The sequence below is a fragment of the Taudactylus pleione genome, unplaced genomic scaffold (genome assembly GCF_031769625.1).
Source record: "Taudactylus pleione unplaced genomic scaffold, aTauple2 ptg000083l, whole genome shotgun sequence".
Lineage (NCBI taxonomy): Eukaryota > Metazoa > Chordata > Amphibia > Anura > Myobatrachidae > Taudactylus > Taudactylus pleione.
The window spans coordinates 519,781-541,361 of NW_028284485.1; the positions used below are offsets into that span (position 1 = coordinate 519,781).

The 21,581-nt window shown below is 46.7% G+C and overlaps 1 protein-coding gene across 1 annotated transcript in view; it reads left to right on the forward strand.

Annotated features, from left to right (window-relative positions):
• Positions 1 to 5,719: 5,719 nt before the first annotated feature.
• The window catches only part of HABP2 (hyaluronan binding protein 2), a 30,889-nt gene continuing 15,027 nt past the window's right edge, over positions 5,720 to 21,581 (forward strand). The window contains exons 1-4 of the mRNA XM_088468245.1: positions 5,720 to 5,733; positions 6,158 to 6,255; positions 17,594 to 17,710; positions 18,449 to 18,565. Of these exons, the coding sequence (XP_088324371.1) occupies positions 5,720 to 5,733; positions 6,158 to 6,255; positions 17,594 to 17,710; positions 18,449 to 18,565 (346 nt within the window). The remainder of the gene's footprint in view (positions 5,734 to 6,157; positions 6,256 to 17,593; positions 17,711 to 18,448; positions 18,566 to 21,581) is intronic.

A 21,581-nucleotide genomic window follows, 5' to 3' on the forward strand; every position in this document is an offset into this window, starting at 1 on the left:
TTGTGGTAGCAAAGAGACACCACACAATAGGTGCAAATGAGTACCAATGGGGCATAGGGGATGTTAGAAATGTCACGGAGTAGGTGCAGTGGGGGATGGATAAATGTCACTGGAAATGTACCAGAAAGTCTTGGATGCGCATGTAATCCCAGGATCTGTACAAACTTAAATCTTCTTTCAATACAGTCAATGAGTGGCGGCCGGTAAGTTTGAACAGGGGTGTGATGGTGCCAACACTGGCCACGGTTCTGCAGTAACCGTGACCCGCACACAGCCCGCTTCACTGCCGACCAGATTCTGGTCAGGGTTCCCCAGAACTCAGCGGGGAGAGCCACGTCAAACCGGATCTAAGGTCCAGGCGCTGACAGTCTAGGGACAGCACGGCAGCCGGGATGTAAGTCCCCGCTACCTGTGCTGTGGCCGACGGCGCCCTCCGGTGTCTGGTGCTGACCTGGTCCTGCTAACCTGCGACACCACCTAGTCACCGCAGCAGAGGGTAAAGTCCACGTCGGCAAACCGGTGGAGCGGCCGCAGGTCAGGTTTGTGCACGGAGGAGATCTCTTACCGGGGGGCGAGGCTACTCACACCACTTGGATCCGGGGTCCCTCTGGGCACAGTCCGGAAGGCTGGTGGCGGCAGGAGTGTGGCGTGTTGTTCTTCTTATCTCCCGGATTCCACACAGTCTGGGGTGGCGGTTGATGTGTAGTTACTGCCTGGGTGTCTCCAACGCGTTTCGGCCGGCTAAGGCGGCCTTTTTCAAGGATAATATGTTGGTAACATAGTGTCTGTATTTAAAGGGGTTGGGGCCCTCCTCCAGATGCCGGTTGGAGGAAAGCACAGGAGCCACACCTCCAATGCAAATCAGAAGGTTAGGCGAAGTGAACATAATCCCTAATGGGATTCAGTGTATGAAGAAAAGGGGGGGAAGGGAATGGTGTATAATGCAATAGAATTTCTTTCTCCCCTTAATAAAATAAAATCAAGACATATACACATGGGCGAGTGCAAAAAGGATTAATGAAAATCAATAATGGAAATCGATATAAATATACTAAAATAAAAATAAAAACAATAACGCTTCTTTTAAATGTGGATCTCACCAAGTGAGTACATTGTACTTGTCTTAAATAACCTGGGCAAGTCTCCAGGTATCTAGCCAATAAAAATAATAGTATAATATAGGTATTTTCAAATATTCGCCCTAGGGGCGATGGAGCTGCAGTGTGGTTCCAGTGTGTGTAAATACACTCTAGATGGCAGCTAATGTAGTATTCTATATTACATAGTCCTAATGCCTCTAGGGGAATAAAACTCCATATGGTGAGACTTAATAAAATTGTTTTATTCACATTCAATCGAAATTAAGTGAATCAAGGCTGGTTGATGATATATAATGGCCGTGGCCCTATGAATGTAAAGTAAGGGGCAGCTCATTAAATTGGTTCCTTGTCCTACATTAAAATGGTACCCCTTATATGATAGTTTGGATTTCTAAATCCACATTCAGTCCTGCAGGCACTAAGGTTTTAAGGTCCATGATCCACTTGATCTCCTCTCTACGTAATTTCTTATTGTAGTCACCTCCTCTCCAGTTTGGTTTAACTAATTTTATTCCTACAAACCTCAGTAGGGAGGCGTCTTTATTATGCTCTGTTTTGAAATGTAGTGACACGCTATGCTCATCAAATCCTTTCTGGATATTCCTTCTATGTTCTCCTATCCTCTGTTTCAGGCATCTTGTGGTCTTCCCGATATATTGCTTATTGCATGGGCAAGTGAGGAGATAGATCACACCTCTGGTGTCGCAGGTGATCATGTCTTGGATTTTATACTGACTCCCCGTGTTGCTTGATGTGAACCTCAGGGTTGGTAATGTGCTCTGGTAGTTAGATGTGTTACAATTCAGGCATCTAACACAGTGGAAAAAGCCTTTGTTTTTCTTCATTGAAATTGAGGCCTGTATAGAACTCGTTGGTGGTTGGTGACTGTGGACAAGTTTCTGTTTAAAATCTGGAGCTTTCTTAAAAACCACTCGTGGTTGCTTTGGTCGGATTTGGGCCAATGCTTGATCCTTCGTGAGGATTTTCCAGTGCTTGCGTAGGACATGCTTGATGAACTTGGCTGATGAATTGTATTCAGTAATAAAGCATATGTTAAATTTGTCCTCAAGATCAGTCCTTTTTGTTTTATACTCCAGAAGATGTTCTCTGTCTTCGTCCAGGACTTTCTGGAATGCTTCCTTCACAAGAGACTCATTGTAATTCTTCTGGAGAAATTGTTTCTGAAGTTCATTTCCTTGGATTATGTAATCCCTTGTGTTGCTACAGTTCCTTCGCAGCCTAGTGAATTGGCCCTTGGGTATATTGGTCAGCCATGGTGGATAGTGTTCACTACTACACAAGATAAAGCTGTTAACATCAACCTTCTTCCTGTATGTCTTTGTTTCCAGTTTCTGATCCTTAACAAATATTTCTAGGTCCAGGAAAAAAACTCTTTCTTTGCTATATTCAGCCGTGAAGTTGAGGTTATAGGGATTGGTGTTAATGTATTTCAGAAACCCTGTGAGTGATTCCTCTGATCCTTCCCAGATGAAAATAATATCGTCAATATATCTTTTCCATAATACCAAGTTCACTCCCGCTGCTTCGTTGTTCCAGATAAACTCCTCCTCCCAAATGCTCATGAAGAGGTTGGCGTAGCTGGGAGCGAACTTGGTACCCATCGCAGTCCCTTGTTGTTGTAATATGAAACGCCCCCCAAATCAGAAATAATTGTGATGCAGAATATACTTAATCCCCTCCAAGATGAAGTTTGCTTGTTCCACTTTCAAAAGGCTATTTTTCTTCAAAATGTATTCCACGTTCTTTAGTCCGTCTGCATGATTGATAGATGTATAGAGTGCCGTGACGTCACAAGTAACCAGCCATCTCTCTGTGTTCCAGCTGATTTTCTTTAATTCATTTAGGGTATGTGTAGTATCCTTAAGGTGTGCGGGTTGTTCTTGAACAAATGGCTGTAAGAAAGAATCTATGTAATGGGAAAGATTGGAGCTGATGGAATTGATTCCAGAAACAATCGGCCTACCCGGTGGTTTTGTTGGGTGCTTGTGCATTTTGGGTAGTATATAGAACACTGGAATGACGGGATGAGTGTTGTAAATAAAATCTTTCTCATTCTTATTGATGATTCCTTTTTCATGGACAGTTTTTAGAAGTCTGAGTAGTTTGGTGTTGTATTCAGTAGTGGGATCAGAGGGTAAGTCCCGATAGGTGTGTATGTCCCCTAGTAGTCTTTCTACTTCTTCATTGTAGTCTTCCTTATTTTGAATGACGATTCCTCCCCCCTTATCTGCTGGCTTGATTACAATGTCCTTGCTGCTCTTCAGTTCCTGGAGGGCCTCTCTTTCTTGTTTTGTGATGTTCATTCTTCTTTTTTTATTTTTGCTTCCAGAAATTCCAAGCTCAAGCTCGTCCAAGACTAACTTCTCAAATGCCCCAATGAATTCCCCTCTCATGTGCCTTGGATAAAAGGAGGATGGTGGTCGTAATGTAGTATGCTTATACCCTTCCTGATTCTGTTGTATGGCTTCCCTCTCTGCTGATTGGTGTAGAAAATACTTCTTTAGGGTCAGTTTTCTTGTGAATTTGTATACATCAATATATGTATTGAATTTGTTCGGTGGGTTGGTTGGTGCAAACTTGAGCCCTTTGCTAAGGAGTTTAATATGTTTGGAAGTAATTGGAAAGTCACTTAGGTTGAAGATGCCCTCTTGCTGTGTGGTTGTGTTCTCTTTCTCCTGGTTTTGCTTGGGTTGTTCCCGTTGTTTCTTGCTTTCACCCCCTCTACATCCTCTCCTTGTTCCCTTGTTTTTCTTCTTCTTGGCCTGGGTTTCTCCTGTCTCGGGGTGAGGGTTCCCTTGTGAGATTCTTGTGGTCTGTGTCCTTTTTCTGATGGAGTCAGGCAGGCTGTTAGGCCTGCCTCTAATGCTAAAAAATTCTCTCCCCAGGTTGTCTGTTTGTTTGCAGGGGTAGAGTGGGATGACTCTGTTAATGGGGGGTTGATAATGTCCAAATTTGAGCATCTATCAGTCCTTGCCCTAACCGATACACACAATCCCTGTGTGAAGGCATCCAACCATGTGGTGTTGAGATCCGGGCTGCGTGGTTCTGCAGGTTCTCCTTGCATCGCCTGTTTCTGTTTGGCATTTCGTGCCCCTCTTTGTAAGTCTTGTATATTTTCAGGGCTGCATACATTGTTGAGGGTCCCTTCTTCTTTTCCCGTGGTGAGATCTATTTCTTCATCTTCTTCCTTTTCTGAATTTTCATCTGTAGTATGTTTGTATTGTGCTGCTACATTCCTCCTTACTTTGTTGACCTTGTCTTTATTTAGAATGGTCATGTACTGCTGGTACGTGATATTCAGTTTCTTATAAATGGGTGTAGCCTTTGGTGTATTACCTCTTGAGCCTGGTTTTCTTGATTTCGCCTTATTGTAGGGACTGGATGACTCTATCATGACTCTGCGGTCTAGTGCACTCTTCTTATTGCTCTTGATTTCTGTATGGGTATCCTGCCCTTGGTCCCTACGGATCTTTGAAATTTTGCGTTTGATAATCTCGCTCTCATTTTTTTCAAATTTCTGTTTGGCTAATTTTGTGAGTGTTATAAAACTCTCTGTGTGTTGATGTTCCCCAAGTGCATTGTACACTTCTTTAATGGTTGATTCCAGAACCTCTAGTTTTCTGCATTGGGTGTCAATAATTAACTGCATCAGTTTAACTGAACACTCCTTGAGTATAGCTTCCCAAGAGTCCATAAACCCCTTGTTGTCTACATTATGTGATGGAGTCTTAGATATTTTTAAGCCTTTAGGTATTAGGCTCTGCTCAATGTACCATTTGAGGGTATAATTGTCCCACCATAATTTATTCTCTTGGTTAACCAATTTTTCTAATGTAAGAAAGGTTTTACTAAAGAGTGTTTTGGGATTCGGTGTATATGGTAAGGATGGCAAGTTATTAAAAATTTTAAATGCTTTACTGTCCCTATCTAATCTATCGTTAATTAATTCCATCCTAGGAGGAACCTCAGTCCATATACAGTGCAGCACAGTACCTATGTGGTTTATCAACAGTGAAGAATAGAAGTCGGTAGGTGCGCTCTAGTATTCTGTACCAAGAGTTACAAATGGGAGCAGCTTACTGCCTAGGTAACCACATAACCTATAAATGATATATAGCAAAAAATCAAACATAAAGATGTTCATGCAGTAAGCGCTCAAACCTGCAAAGTCTAATGATCTAGCTAGGTGCATGTGCATATGGTAGGCAAAAAAAAAAAAAAACAACCCCTCTGGCTAACAACTCGTAAGCAGGAGTATAGACTAAATTGAATGCCACAGTATACAAACTATAACATGTAGCAAGCAAGCAGGTAAGCATAAATCAATTATGTTTTAATCCCTTAAATAAAGTGGGTATACTATTAACAAATAAGCATACACAAAAAATGCATAAGACAGAAAATTAACTTTGTGGTAGCAAAGAGATACCACACAATAGGTGCAAATGAGTACCAATGGGGCATAGGGGATATTAGAAATGTCACGGAGTAGGTGCAGTGGGGGATGGATAAATGTCACTGGAAATGTACCAGAAAGTCTTGGATGCGCATGTAATCCCAGGATCTGTACAAACTTAAATCTTCTTTCAATACAGTCAATGAGTGGCGGCCGGTAAGTTTGAACAGGGGTGTGATGGTGCCAACACTGGCCACGGTTCTGCAGTAACCGTGACCCGCACACAGCCCGCTTCACTGCCGACCAGATTCTGGTCAGGGTTCCCCAGAACTCAGCAGGGAGAGCCTCGTCAAACCGGATCTAAGGTCCAGGCGCTGACAGTCTAGGGACAGCACGGCAGCCGGGATGTAAGTCCCCGCTACCTGTGCTGTGGCCGACGGCGCCCTCCGGTGTCTGGTGCTGACCTGGTCCTGCTAACCTGCGACACCACCTAGTCACCGCAGCAGAGGGTAAAGTCCACGGCGGCAAACCGGTGGAGCGGCCGCAGGTCAGGTTTGTGCACGGCGGAGACTAGATACTGTAATAACTGTGCTCGCTTTGTGATGTTACATTAATAAATCTGTCCTCTAGACCTATGCAGGTTCCGGCCCTGTTTTAACCACGGGACATGTGTGAATACGCAGACGGGTTACGTGTGTCGCTGCAATGCATTCTTCACCGGATTACACTGTGAGAGGGGTGAGTGACCTATTTCTCGAAATAAGCCATAACTGGCCGGCTGCTGAGTCAGAATAAGTGAGTGTGTGAATGCCTATGACTCTGCATCACCCGTAATTTGGTACGCTTGGTTCCCGGAGTATGTGCAGTGACAGTCGTGCGTTCAGCCCGGCATCAGGCCTAATGTGGCACCCAATCACAGTTGCATCATATAGAAGACATTCATATGCCTGTCAGTGGGGGGACGGTTGCTGCTAGATCCTATGCGGAGAAAGGACCTCTGTGACGTATCAACCACGTGACCGCTGCAGGAGGGCTGGACGGCTCCTGCGTTACCTTCCACATTGGCATAGAGGGGGAATAAATATTTGTGGCGAGAGTAGCGAGCCACCGTGCCTGAAGCGTGGCGAGCGTAGCAACATTTTGGGCCCCCCGTTCTCATCCTTGCCCCTCCCCCTTTCAGCACGGGTCCCTCCTTTCAGAGTGGGAGGCACATATAGAAACGGTTGTAATTCCTACACCGTTCACCTGATTTGGATGTAATTACCCTCAAATTAAATCTGAAAGTCTGCAGGTAAAGCACATCTTTTTTGTTTCATTTCAAAGCCATTGTGGTGGTGAATAGAGGCCAAAATATGAAAATTCTGTCAATGTCCCAATATTTATGCACCTGACTGTATGTGTGTAATATATTGTGTACTATATATGTGTGTACTGTGTACTATATACTGTATGTGTGTACTATATATGTGTTTACTATATTGTCTACTATATATGTGTGTGCTATATTTGTGTACTTTATTTGTGTGTACTGTGTATTATATATGTGTGTAATATATTGTGTACTATATATGTGTATACTATATTGTGTACTATATACTGTGTGTACTGTGTACTATATATGTGTGTACTGTGTATTATATATAGGTGTAATATATTGTGTACTATAGTGGTGCACTATATATGTGTGTACTATATTTGTGTATTATATATGTGGTATATCTATTAAATAACGAGACTGATTAATAACCAGTGGCGTAACTAGGGCAGGGCGAGCGGGGTGCGTGCCCTGGGCACCGTTGGGCCGGCGGCGCGGGGAGCGTCGCCGGCCACGATACCGGCCCGCCCGCCCTAGTTAGCCAGTGTAGCGCCGACCGCAATGAGTGCGGTCAGCGCTACACATTTACACAGGACCGGCGCTAGGCTTCCAGCGCCGGTCCTGTGCTCCACACCTGAGCCCGTTCCCTCCCCCTGAGCGCTTGCCCAATAGCGCTGGGAGGCGGGCTCAGGCTGTGCATAACGCACGCATCGCCGCCAGCGCTGGCGGCAATGCGTGTGTTAAACAGCAGCCAATGAGAGTCAGATAGACTCTCATTGACTGCAGAAGCACCCACTGCAAGAGCCGGACTTCCGTCCGGCTCCTGAAGTGGGTAATGGGACTGACGTCATGACGACTGTCCCATAATGCTGAGCGCGCCAGCCCGGGCGGACTGGAGGCGGGAGCGGCGTCGCGGACAGGAGCAGGAGCAGCGTGGATTCAGGTAAGTATATTTTATTTTTTTATCTGCACAACAGGGGAGGGGGGTGGCTACTACTGGGGGGACCTCTACTGGGGGAGGGGTGGCTACTACTGGGGGCGCCATTATTGGGGGGGCTACTACTGGGGGCACTTAATCAGGAGGGGGAACCTCTACTCGGGACTACTACTTGGGGGGAACTACCACTGGGGGCATTATAAAAGGGGCCTACTACTAGAGGCACTGCACTCGGGGGACCACTACTGGGGGCAATAATAGGAAGGGCCACTACAGGGGGCACTGGATAGGGGGGATCACAACAGGGTGTCTGCATAAGGGGACCACTTCTGGGAAAACTGCATGGGGGGGGACTACTGCTGGGGGCACTATATAAAGGGCACTGCATAGGGGGGAGAGACTACTACTGGGGGCACCATATAAAGGGCACTGCATAAGGGGATACCGCTACTGGGCGCACTGCATTGTGGGGACTGCTACTGGGGGCACTGCATAAGGGGGAACACTACATGGGGCACTGCATTTGGGGAGACCACTACTGGGGGCACTGAGTAAGGGGAACTAATTGGGGGCTGTATAAGGGGGACCACTACTGGGGATACTGTATAAGGGGCACTACTATGGGCCTGCATAAGAGGGACCACAACTGCATACTGGGGGTACTGTATAAGGGGTACTACTGGGGTTAAGGTGCATATGGATAGGAATGTTCAGTGTGAAAATAAAGGGGTGTGTCATGTTGACACGCCCCATTTTTAAGTGACCACGCCCCTTTTTTTGCGCACATCGGGGGGAGGGGTGCTCACTTTTCAAATTTGCCCTGGGCTCCAAATACCCTAGTTACACCACTGTTAATAACTCATCTTTATTTATTGGTATTACAAATTTAATGTTTGTCCCCTTCAATATACTCCCCATTTGCACTAATACATCACTGTAGTCTTGTTTTCCACTGGTGGAAGGCATGGAACAAATCGAATTCTAGCCCTGATTCAGAGCCGGACGCTCTGACAGAGCGCTCGCTCTGAATCAGGGCCGGCCCTGCTCCTTTTTGGAGCGGCTTCTGGCCGCTCGCATAGCTGTGGGTGACCACCCACAGCTATAGCGAGCAGCCAAAATGATGGTCGCGATGGTCAAGACTATCGCGACCATCGGGCTTGCGACGAGACCCTGTGGTAGGGTCTCGATTCCGCAAGCCCAGGAGTGCTTTTGGCTCTATCAATCACCATCGACAGCACGCCCCTTTTGGTTTCGAGACCCTTAACGACGGCTTGGTCGTCGTTATTCGGGTCTCGCGCATTCGCACGAAGGAGGCGCCTGCGCACTTGGGCACCATCGACCCTCTTGCGAGCGCTTAGCGCTCACGAGCGGTTCTGAATCAGGCCCCCTGTTAGCTGTTTCAACATATCTGACGTTTTCTTCTTTACAGCATCAATTCATTCAGAATGTGGCCCTTTAAGCACTGATTTAACTTTTGGGAAAATATAAAAGTCGCAAGGTGCTAAATCGGGCGAATATGGAGGCTGTTGAAGTGTAGGAATGTGACTGTCGGTCACAGAAAGTGCTGTGTGAGCGGGCGCTTTGTCCTGGTAATGAATGAAACCATTTTTCCACAATTGTGGCCATTTCTTTCTGACTCTTTCAAAACTTCCTTATAATAACGCTGGTTACTGTTGTGCCTTCTGGAACCCATTCTTGCAACATTACACCCTTGATATCGAAAAATGTTACTAAAAATTTTAAATGGACGCGTTGTTCAACTTTTAAACGTAGCATTTTTTCGGCACTCTACAGAAAACGTAACCAAATTAAATGGCGACTCACAGTCAACTGAACGTCATAGAGTGTTGCTGCTTGTCATGCCGGTTCAGACCAGTTCAAGGTTACTACGTATGCAGTTATAACCGGTTCCAACTGCTTTGTCTACTAGGTGGAATCACAGTCTCATTATTTTATAGACATACATTGCATGTGTGTACTATATATGTGTATACTATATTTGTGTGTACTGTGTACTATGGGCCCGAATCAGACCCGGACGCAATGCTGCGCTCGCGCGCTATCGCCGATTGTCGCCCATCTGAGCATGCGGCAAAATTTTCATGTGCGAGACAGTCAATCGGGAAGGGATCGCTTGGATAACACAGAAGGCCCGCTAGTTTGACTGACAGAATGTGCCGTTTGTGGGTGGTGACAGGAGAAGGTCCTGGAAAATGGGGGAGTGGTGGTGCCTGAGCGCCAAGCCTAGGAAGCCGGGGTTCACACCTACAGGAGGTAGAGATAACCCTAAACCTCTAAAAAGACTGAGTTAAAACTGCAACTGTGAGGCTGTGGCAGCCAGCCAGCTAAAGGCTAGGCCAGGGCCTATGTTACCTGCAAGGAAGCAGGCCAGACGGTGAGGCTGTGGCAGCCAGTCAGCTAAAGACCAGGCTGGAGCCTGTGTCAGGACAGCTGATAATTTACAAGCCAGAGGCCAGGCTAGGCCAGGCTAACTATCCCAGTGTTGCTCTGCAGGTAGATTTTGGACTTTATTTGCAGACTAGCTGTCCAAGGTTAGTCAGGGATGAAGAAGTGAGTCAGTGCCCTGAATGGGGGCTAGGCATTTTTATTTCTTTCTATGCACTTTTTTTTATTTATAACCTGCAAAGCTACAGTATGTATGGACCCTGATTCAAGCAGCTAACACTGCACCACTGACACGCATCTATCGAGCTAATTACCCCCTGTGGGGATGCAATCGGGAAACCGGGTGTCGTGATCCCGATCGAAGGGATGCCTGTCGCCGCGAGCGGACAGCTGTGGAGGGGGAGGGTTAGGTTTAGGCACCCCCCCGGGAGGGTTAGGCTAGGGGGAGGGAGGGTTAGGGTTAGGCACCCCCGAGGGGGGACTTAGGGTTAGGCACCCCCCCGGGGGACTTAGGTTTAGGCAGCGGGGAAGGGGGGGCTTAGGGTTATGCACTTACAGGGGGGATTAGGGTTAGGTACTTGGGGGGGGGAGGTTGGGGTTAGGCACCCCTAAGGAGGGTTAGGGGGGTAGGTTAGGTTAGTTATTACTTACCTGAGGACGATCAGGATTTCCAGCGCTGTCGGGCTGTCGCTGCTGGGATCTGTTCATCTGTCGGGCTGCCGCTGCCGGGAATCGACTGTGGCCGCCGGTATTTCATACTGATTCCCCCCTGTGTTATCACAATGTGTATGTACTATGGGGCATATTCAATTTGGAGCGAAAAGTCCATTGCCGGACTTTTCGCCGTCAAAGGAGGTTTTGCCGGCGATAAAGTTTTGCGCTCGTCCCCGCTATTCCCCGTATTCAATTTCATTTCCGTGAAAACGGGACCCGGCAAAAAGGAAACCGGCGAAATGTCCTGTAATTTTTGGGAAAATCAGCCTGACACCCCCCAAAAGATGCTCTGATATGGGGGTTCACTATGGGTACCCTTAAATAGCCCTGCTAAAGGTATGTGGGGTCTTTAAACTGTCTCAATAGGTGCTATATTGTGTCTTTGGTAAAGTGGTGAAGAATAGCATTTAGCAACTTTTGGGGGGAAAAATAAGGTGTCCCATCAAATTTGGGGTACATGAAAATGGGTACTAGCATATTTTAAAGTAGCTAATGTGAAGTTTTAAAAATCGTGAAAATTCCACAACTACCTGCAATCAAAAAAACACCTGGGACATACTTGGGGACCCCCCCTGAGTCTATTTTGCTAGTTTAGAAGTTTGTCCCCAAACTTTTTTTTTGCCCCCTAAATGAAAGTACCTTATTTTGGGGTATCCTGTGGTCTTTTTTAAAAAATTTTGACACAAAATAACTTTGGGGGACTGTCCAAGGGGTGCAGGGTGGTTTTTGGAAGTCTGCACCCCAAAACCCCAATTCTGCACTTGTTCTCGCCACCTATTCAATGGTGATATTTTATCGCAGGTCCCAATGCATAGACTTTTCACTCTGGTGAAAAGTCAGGAAAATTGAATACGGGGATAACTCAAACCTGCGGAGATAACGAGTTTTCACAGCCTAATTTAATACGGCCCTATATGTGTACTATATTGTGTACCATATATTTGTACTATATACAGTATGTATTGTGTACTATATTGTGTACCATACTGTATATATGTGCACTATATTTGAGTACTATATACGTGTGTACTATATATGTGTTTACTATATTGTGTACTATATAATGTATGAGTATGTGTGTACTATATTGTGTAGTATATATGTGTGTACTATATATGTGTGTAGTATATACGTGTGTACTATATATCTATATATATATATATATATATATATTGTGATAGGATCACTGGTAAAGTGGTCTGTGACAGGGACATTTATCCCAGATTCCTGTCTTATGTGTTTTAAAATCCCCAGGAGAAAGTCTGCAGTGTAGCAGGCTTGAGTTTCGGCTTTTTGAAAAGCCGGTTTGGGACCTGGGGGTTGTGGCTGAGAGGAGAGGGAGGGCTCCACCCACGGCCACTCCAGGTTTTGGTTCTCTTAGCCTGGTAACAGGCTTGTTAGAGTTTTCCACCTGAGAGTGGCCAATATAAGCCTAGTGTGTTTAGGGCTGATTGTCTCACCTGGGAGAGCAGACAGGGAGTTTGCTCAGAGACACTTGAAAACCTAACTGTAAGTGTTGTGCTGTGCTTTTGTTGCTGGTGAGGGCATTAGGCCCTGCCAGGTTCTGGCAGTGAGGGAACTACCTGTGAAGTTAGTGCCCCGACAGGGCTAGGATTTACGTTTATGTTTTCTTTGTGTTATTTCTGATATTGCACAATAAAGACTGGCGCCGACCAGCTTGTACTTGCATCCAGTCTGGCGTACTGTTTCCCAGCTGCTGTGTGTGAAAGGAAGGAGTCCTCTACCTAGGAGAGGGACCCCCTAACCTAACTGTGTCACAATATGGTGGAGAATGCGAGCAACCACACACACTGAAGTTGCAGCGAGAGGAAAACTTTCCGTTTAAAAATTAAAAGGACAGACACCCAATTGGTGAGTGTGGAAATAACACTGTGTCCTTGGAGTCCCATAGAGGAGGCGTCAGCCAATGCTCAGAGAGGCAAGGTTCAGCTTCCAACCTACACCCCAGGACAAAATGGAGGACATTATTAAGGCCTTGCTCCAAGCTACAGCAGCTCAGCAGGAGACAAACAAACTTCAGCAGGAATCTACCAGAGCTCAGCAGGAGACAAACAAACTTTAGCAGGAATCTACCAGAGCTCAGCAGGAGACGAACAAACTTCAGCAGGAAGCTACCTGGGCTCAGCAGGAATCCACCAGGGTGCAACTGTTGGCCTTGGAGACAGCCCAGAGGCAACAACAGGTCGCCATCGCGGAAAACAGCCAGGCCATAAAAGAGGTGGTACAGCACCTGGTCGCCCGGCCCAGAGATGTTAATACGGGTCCTCCCACCACCACTCACTCCGTACGAGCCAGTCACTTCCTCCAAAAGATGACTTCGGGCGATGATGTGGAGGCCTATCTCGCCGCATTTGAAAGAACGGCCAAAAGGGAGAGTTGGCCCCAGGAGCAGTGGGCAAGTCTGGTGGCACCTTTTTTGTCTGGGGAGCCACAAAAGGCCTTTTCGACTTATGCCTGGCTGATGCCAAGGACTATAAAAAACTAAAACAGGAGATCCTAACTCGCTTGGGAGTCACCACCTTTGTTCGTGCCCAACGGGTCCACCGCTGGGAGTTCCATATGGACAAGCCTCCACGTTCACAGATGCATGACCTCGTCCATCTGTCCTCAAAATGGCTACAGCCCGAGACGCTGACGGGACCACAGATCGTGGAAAGGGTCGTGATGGAATGATACCTGCGATCATTACCCGCGACTCTGCGCAAGTGGGTGAGCCATGCAGATCCTAAGACCGCGGACCAGTTGGTCGAGCTAGTGGAGAGGTACGTGGCGGCTGAGGAGTATGCCCCACCAAGCCCCGATGGCGCACCGGCGAACTCCCACAGACACTGGTAAGACTGTTCCAGGGGAGAAGGGTGCTGGGCGGTGGGATGTACCTAAGACTGAGGGTGTAGAACCTGGAGACAGGCCTGCCAGGCCAGGAAGGTTCTTGCCCAGTAAATGACTAGACATTAATATGATTCAGTGTTTCCGGTGTGGTGACTTCGGCCATATTTCCGCTAATTGTTCACTTACAACTGAAGCTATGCAATGTGATACTGCTCATGTCTACCGCAGGGGGTCTTTCTTTGCACAGATAGCCTGTACGGCTGACCGGCAGGCTGAGTCTGATAAGCACATGTGTGTACTCACTGTAGATGGCAACCGATTAGAGGCACTGTTAGACTCTGGTAGCTTGGTGACACTTATAAAAGCTGAGCTGGTGAACCCCTTGAGGTATAAGGGGAAAACTGTTGGTGTGACCTGCATACATGGGGAAAATCGATATTATGTTACTGCCGAGGTGAACATCGAGACACCATGTGGCTCTGCTATAGTTTCTGTGGGTTTGGTGCCTGGTCTGATGTACGATGCAATATTGGGGAAAGACTTTGCTCACTTCTGGAAGCTGTGGGAAAGCCGTTTTGTTCCAGAAGTGAACAACCCCGATCCACTTGAGAAGGTTGTCGATATAGTGGAGGAGGGAGTTTCTTCTGAGTCAGAGTTATTCCCTTTTTCTACTATGATTGGCGAACTAGAGAATGCGGAGCGTGACGGCGGCCCGCCAACTGATGTGCCTCCCATTGAGGTGGGAAGTGTTGTTGGGCCAGTTGATCGTCTGCCTGATTTAGAGGTCAGAAGAGAGGTCTTTGCCGCGGAGCAGTTGAAAGACCCTACTTTGGTAAAAGCCAGGAAGAATGTAAAGGTAGTTGATGGTAAACCCGTAGACCCTGATAGTCCTTTGTCCTATCCCCACATGGCCAGGGCCGGATTGAGGGCCACATGGGCCTGGAGCTGAAAATGACCAAGGGCCTATTATGAGAAGCAGAGGAGGTATAACCAGTGCTGTGTGGGTGTGTACACCCCTATACTCTACCCAATGTCTCCCTAAATCTGTAAAAGAAAAAAATGCTTAATTTTGTGAGGTAAATAGATATACAATTTTACTACTTATGATTTGTGGCTGACCGTGTGGAGAGCAGATGGCCAGTCAACATCATGTTGTCATGACAATGGGCCTATTTTTATGTGGAGGCCTGGAGCTGTAGCTCCATCTGCCCCTTTGTTAATCTGGCCCTGCACATGGCAATGTGTCAGGATTTATCCTGCCCTGAGTGTCAGTATCATGTTCCCAGACCACGTTTTAAGGGTCCACTAGTTCCATTGCCTATTGTAGAGGTGCCAATAGTGAGAGAGCACCTGAAACAGGCTCAACAGGCACAGCAGAGGGTATACAACCGCAATGCTCGGTTACGCAGCTTTGCTCCTGGGGACAGAGTGTTAGTGTTGGTTCCCACTGTGGAAAATAAACTTTTGGCTAAATGGCAAGGGCCCTTTGAAATCTTAGACAGAGTGGGACAGGTCAATTACAAAGTTTACCAGCCGGGGAAAAGAAAGCCGGAACAGATATATCATATAAATCTGTTAAAGCCCTGGAAAGATAGAACGGTACTGTCGGCCGTCCGAGCCCCTCCAGTAAGTCCAGGGCCCTTAGTTCCCGAAGTGACAGTGGCAAAAACCCTGTCGGCAATTCAACAACGAGAGGTCAAGGAGTTTCTGGTTAGAAATAGGGTGCTGTTCTCTGACGTACCTAGGAAAACCTCGGTCGTTAAACATGACATCATCACTGACCCAGGGGTTAAAGTTAATCTAAAGCCCTATAGGTTACCAGAAGCACCAAGAGCATCGGTGTCGAAAGAAATTAAAAATATGCTAGTTAGGGGTTATTGAAGTATCACATAGTGAATGGTCAAATCCCATTGTGTTGATTCCAAAGCCCGACGGGAGTGTGCGTTTCTGCAATGACTTCCGAAAGTTGAACAGTGTTTCAAAATTCGATGCCTACCCGGTGCCACAGTGGAGATGGAGGCGTTGGCCATAAAGTGGGCGTTACAAACTTTAAAATTTTCGGTGGAACACAGGCCAGGGGGCCTGTTGTTTAAAGCAGAGGCGTTGTCACGCGTTCATTGTTTGGGGGCTTCAGTTGTTCCGCCCCATAGGTCGAAACAAAGGGGGGGATATGTGATAGGATCACTGGTAAAGTGGTCTGTGACAGGGACATTTATCCCAGATTCCTGTCTTATGTGTTTTAAAATCCCCAGGAGAAAGTCTGCAGTGTAGCAGGCTTGAGTTTCGGCTTTTTGAAAAGCCGGTTTGGGACCTGGGGGTTGTGGGTGAGAGGAGAGGGAGGGCTCCACCCACGGCCACTCCAGGTTTTGGTTCTCTTAGCCTGGTAACAGGCTTGTTAGAGTTTTCCACCTGAGAGTGGCCAATATAAGCCTAGTGTGTTTAGGGCTGATTGTCTCACCTGGGAGAGCAGACAGGGAGTTTGCTCAGAGACACTTGAAAACCTAACTGTAAGTGTTGTGCTGTGCTTTTGTTGCTGGTGAGGGCATTAGGCCCTGCCAGGTTCTGGTAGTGAGGGAACTACCTGTGAAGTTAGTGCCCCGACAGGGCTAGGATTTACGTTTGTTTTCTTTGTGTTATTTCTGATATTGCACAATAAAGACTGGCGCCGACCAGCTTGTACTTGCATCCAGTCTGGCGTACTGTTTCCCAGCTGCTGTGTGTGAAAGGAAGGAGTCCTCTACCCAGGAGAGGGACCCCCTAACCTAACTGTGTCACAATATATATGTGTGTACTATATGTGTGTACTATATAGTATATATTGTGTACTATATAATGTATGAGTATGTGTGTACTATATTGTGTAGTATATATGTGTGTACTATATTGTGTAGTATATGTGTGTGTACTATATGTGTGTGTACTATATATGTGTGTACTATATATGTGTGTACTATATTGTGTAGTATATATGTCATACCTGCCGACTTTCTGGCTGCTCCTTCCGGGAGGGAGCAGCCAGATTGGCAGGACAGGGGGGCGTGGCCGAGACAAGGGGGAGTAGCCGGTCGGGTGACATCACTTGTGGGCGTGACGGGGGCGGAGTCACGCAATCGCGTCAGTTTGGCCCCGCCCCTGCTACACAATGCCGATAAAATAGGCATTGTAAAGCAGGGGGCGGGCCAAAATGACCCGAATCGCGTCACCGCCCCCCCCCCCGCTGCGGGTGCTGCAGGGGTTATAGCGGGGGGGGATAGGAAGGGTGAGCGACAGCCAGGAGAATTTCCTGCCTTCCCGGGAGGTCGGGAGCGGCACCCGAGTTTCGGGAGGCTCCCGACCAAATCGGGAGGGTAGGCAAGTATGATATATGTGTGTACTATATGTGTGTGTACTATATATGTGTGTACTATATGTGTGTGTAGTATATACGTGTGTACTATATTGTGTAGTATATATGTGTGTACTATATTGTGTACTATACATGTGTGTACTATATATGTGTGTAGTATATATGTGTGTACTACTATATTGTGTACTATATATATGTGTACTATATTTTGGGGCAGCACCGAAAAGAGTTTTATGTCCTTTTATTTAATTTTCCCTTTGAATGTTCTCCGTCACTACTTTCCCTATTTCTCAGTAAAATAATACAGTGGGATATAAGAATACAGTATGTGGTGCACAATTGTTAGTTTAGGCCACATGTACTGACCATGCCTAGGGCAGTGCCCCCTGTAAATACAGTGCTGCCGCTCTTTGTATATTATTGTGTCTTTGCTTTATGTCACATTAGGTTTATGCCTCTTGTGCTGTTTCATGCTACTAAACTTTATCTCTTTATAATCTGGATAAAGCGATTATTCATTGTACCAAAGACACGTGTGGCTCAGGACAGTGTGTTCTGCGGAAATCTGCTCCATACTACAAATGCCGGTGTTCCTATCCGCACCATGGGCCGAGGTGTAGGGCAGGTAAGGGGGCGGTTGTCAGCAGCACCCAGGAGGTTACATAGAAGCTTATTCACACACCCGATGGTTTACGTACAACTCCAATGTTTGAAGATCTGCACGTGCACAGGATTTGCACTGAATTAGGCTCTTGGGGCGGGATGTACAAAGCATTGCATTATGGATGCGCTACATCCCGCCACTTATTTTTTACACGCCGGCAATAATAACGCCAATATGTACCTAGAAATGCGATTACAATCTCCCGATAAGAGCTGTCCTTTGCGATAGAAGGACTTCTGGGTTTATGACCTGGGAGTCTTCGTGTGTATGCACAGTATGACACGCGTGCCGCAGGGGACACTGGAAGGGATCCATTCAGATCCCTCCCAGAAGGAAATGCGAAAGCAAGCCCTTAGGCTTCTATTGGGGCAACGCCATCTAAGGGTGGCATTGCCCAGCGGGTCCAAGCTCCAGAATGTATCGCATTCCGGTGCTTGGTATATATGGGAATGCGGGCAAAACTCAGAAAACATAATTTTTGGAGTTTTGGCTGCATTTTCAGCTTCAGTACATCCCGTCCCAATAAAGTACCAGCCAATCAGCTCCTAATTGTATTTTTCAAACACAGCCTGTAAAGTGACAGTTAAGAGCTGATTGGTTGGTACTTTATCTCTCGCCAAGGCTTAGTACATATCCCACTAAATAAATCTACACTTTGTCATTGTACAGGACTGTAATTTATTTTTTCTTTTCTGGCAGTGGAAACTCCGTGCTCCCTCAGCCCTTGCAGAAATGGAGGCACCTGCCTGGTAAAACCTCTCAGCAAATTTGAGTGTATCTGTCCAAAAAGCTACAGAGGGACATTCTGTGAAATAGGTATATATTATATATATTATTTGTCTGTTTATCACGGAGTGGTTTATAACTGTGTTGGTGAAGGGAATGATTCAGAGAGTTACGTTAAGTCGATATTCACTCAAATCTCCCACGTATTTAGAACTGCGCATTTGTAGGAAGCGCACAGCGCATGCGCAGGTCTGGTCCTGTGATATTGGTCTCCGCGCCCCAAAAGCCATTTCCTGGGAGTGCCGAAATCAGTGGCTGCATCCTCAGATGCAGTGTCTCCATGATTGTCAACATTCTGACAGCCCCCTCCGGGAGGGGGCAGCCAGGTCAGACAAGCAGTGATGTAATACAGTGGGGCGTGGCCGGAGATACTACCCGGTAATGGGGGCAGAGCGGGGGCATGGCCATGAAATCACGTCATTTTTGACTCTGTCCCCAATACACAATGCCGATATTTTCGGCGTTGCGAAGCAGGGGATGGGGTCATGATGCAATTCAGCGCATATCACATCATCGCCCAAACCCCGCCCCCCATGTTGCAGGGGTTTGTGTGTTATTTGCAGCGGGTGTGGAAGGGGTCGGCTCCCGACCAAATCGGGAGAGTAGGCATACATGCCTACCCTCCCGGTTTTCGCGGGAGGCTCCCGATTTTTCGGGTAACCCCCCACACCCCCGGAAGGGTAGGCATTTCTCCCGCATTCTGCCCACTTCCTAGTGAAGTGGGCAGAATTAGGAGAATACCCGAGGCAATCGCGGGTCTCCGTGAAGGGGGCGGGGCTTAAGCTGTGATTCTGCATGAATCACAGCATTTGGCCCCGCCCCCTATGTAAATTGTGCCCAATCGCGGCAATGTTACCGCGAGGGGGCGGGGCTTAATTAACGCGAATCGTCAAGCCTCGCCCCCGTCGGCCCCCTGCTGCATCTCTTACCCGGGCTTCTCCCGGGAAGAGAAAGTTAAAGGTAGGCAACCCTGAGAGTAGGTAAGCATGAGTTTTCTCGTGGTTTTGCCGGACATCCTGAGTAAGCTAAGGGATACTCAGATGTCCGCTGATCACGCAGATGCTCCGATGCTGCGTCTTTTTACACAAGGTGCTTCCTGTGGCATTTGCATTTTATAGCGCAGCCGCTGCCTACAAAGACACAGCTGCGATGTCTTTACCGTCCACCTCTGAAACAGCCCCAAAATAGCATATGCAGTAACAGATTGTCTCCCTGAAGTGTACATACTGCCTGATATACTGTCTCTCTCTCTGTAGTGTACATACTGCCTGATATACTGTCTCTCTCTCTGTAGTGTACATACTGCCTGATATTCTGTCTCTCTGTAGTGTACATACTGCCTGATATACTGTCTCTCTCTGTAGTGTACATACTGCCTGATATACTGTCTCTCTCTCTGTAGTGTACATACTGCCTGATATTCTGTCTCTCTCTCTGTAGTGTACATACTGCCTGATATTCTGTCTCTCTCTCTGTAGTGTACATACTGCCTGATATACTGTCTCTCTCTGTAGAGTACATACTGCCTGATATACTGTCTCTCTCTGTAGTGTACATACTGCCTGCTATTCTGTCTCTCTCTGTAGAGTACATACTGCCTGATATTCTCTCTCTCTCTCTCTGTAGTGTACATACTGCCTGATATCCTGTCTCTCTCTGTAGAGTACATACTGCCTGATATACTGTCTCTCTCTGTAGTGTACATACTGCCTGCTATTCTGTCTCTCTCTCTGTAGAGTACATACTGCCTGATATACTGTCTCTCTCTGTAGTGTACATACTGCCTGCTATTCTGTCTCTCTCTCTGCAGTGTACATACTGCCTGATATACTGTCTCTCTCTGTAGTGTTCATACTGCCTGATATTCTCTCTCTCTCTGCAGTGTACATACTGCCTGATATACTGTCTCTCTCTCTGTAGTGTACATACTGCCTGACATTCTGTCTCTCTCTCTGTAGTGTACATACGACCTGATATACTGTCTCTCTCCATAGTGTACATACTGCCTGATACACTATCTCTCTATGTAGTGTACATACTGCCTGATATACTGTATCTCTCTGTAGTGTACATACTGCCTGATATTCTGTCTCTCTCTGTAGTGTACATACTGCCTGAGATTCTGTCTCTCTCTGTAGTGTACATACTGCCTGATATACTGTCTCTCTCCATAGTGTACATACTGCCTGATATACTGTCTCTCTCTGTAGTGTACATACTGCCTGATATTCTGTCTCTCTCTATAGTGTACATACTGCCTGATATCCTGTCTCTCTCTGTAGTGTACATACTGCCTGAGTTTCTATCTCTCTCTCTCTGTAGTGTACATACTGCCTGATATCCTGTCTCTCTCTGTATTGTACATACTGCCTGATATACTGTCTCTCTCCGTAGTGTACATACTGCCTGATATTCTGTCTCTCTCTCTCTCTGTAGTGTACATACTGCCTGATATACTGTCTCTCTCCGTAGTGTACATACTGCCTGATATCCTGTCTCTCTCTGTAGTGTACATACTGCCGGAGTTTCTCTCTCTCTCTCTGTAGTGTACATACTGCCTGATATCCTGTCTTTCTCTGTATTGTACATACTGCCTGATATTCTCTCTCTCTCTCTCTGTAGTGTACATACTGCCTGATATTCTGTCTCTCTCTCTCTCTGTAGTGTACATACTGCATGATATCCTGTCTCTCTCTGTAGTGTACATACTGCCTGATATTCTGTATCTCTCTGTAGTGTACATACTGCCTGATATTCTCTCTCTCTCTGCAGTGTACATACTGCCTGATATACCGTCTCTCTCTCTGTAGTGTACATACTGCCTGATATTCTGTCTCTCTCTCTCTCTGTAGTGTACATACGACCTGATATACTGTCTCTCTCCATAGTGTACATACTGCCTGATACACTATCTCTCTATGTAGTGTACATACTGCCTGATATACTGTATCTCTCTGTAGTGTACATACTGCCTGATATTCTGTCTCTCTCTGTAGTGTACATACTGCCTGAGATTCTGTCTCTCTCTGTAGTGTACATACTGTCT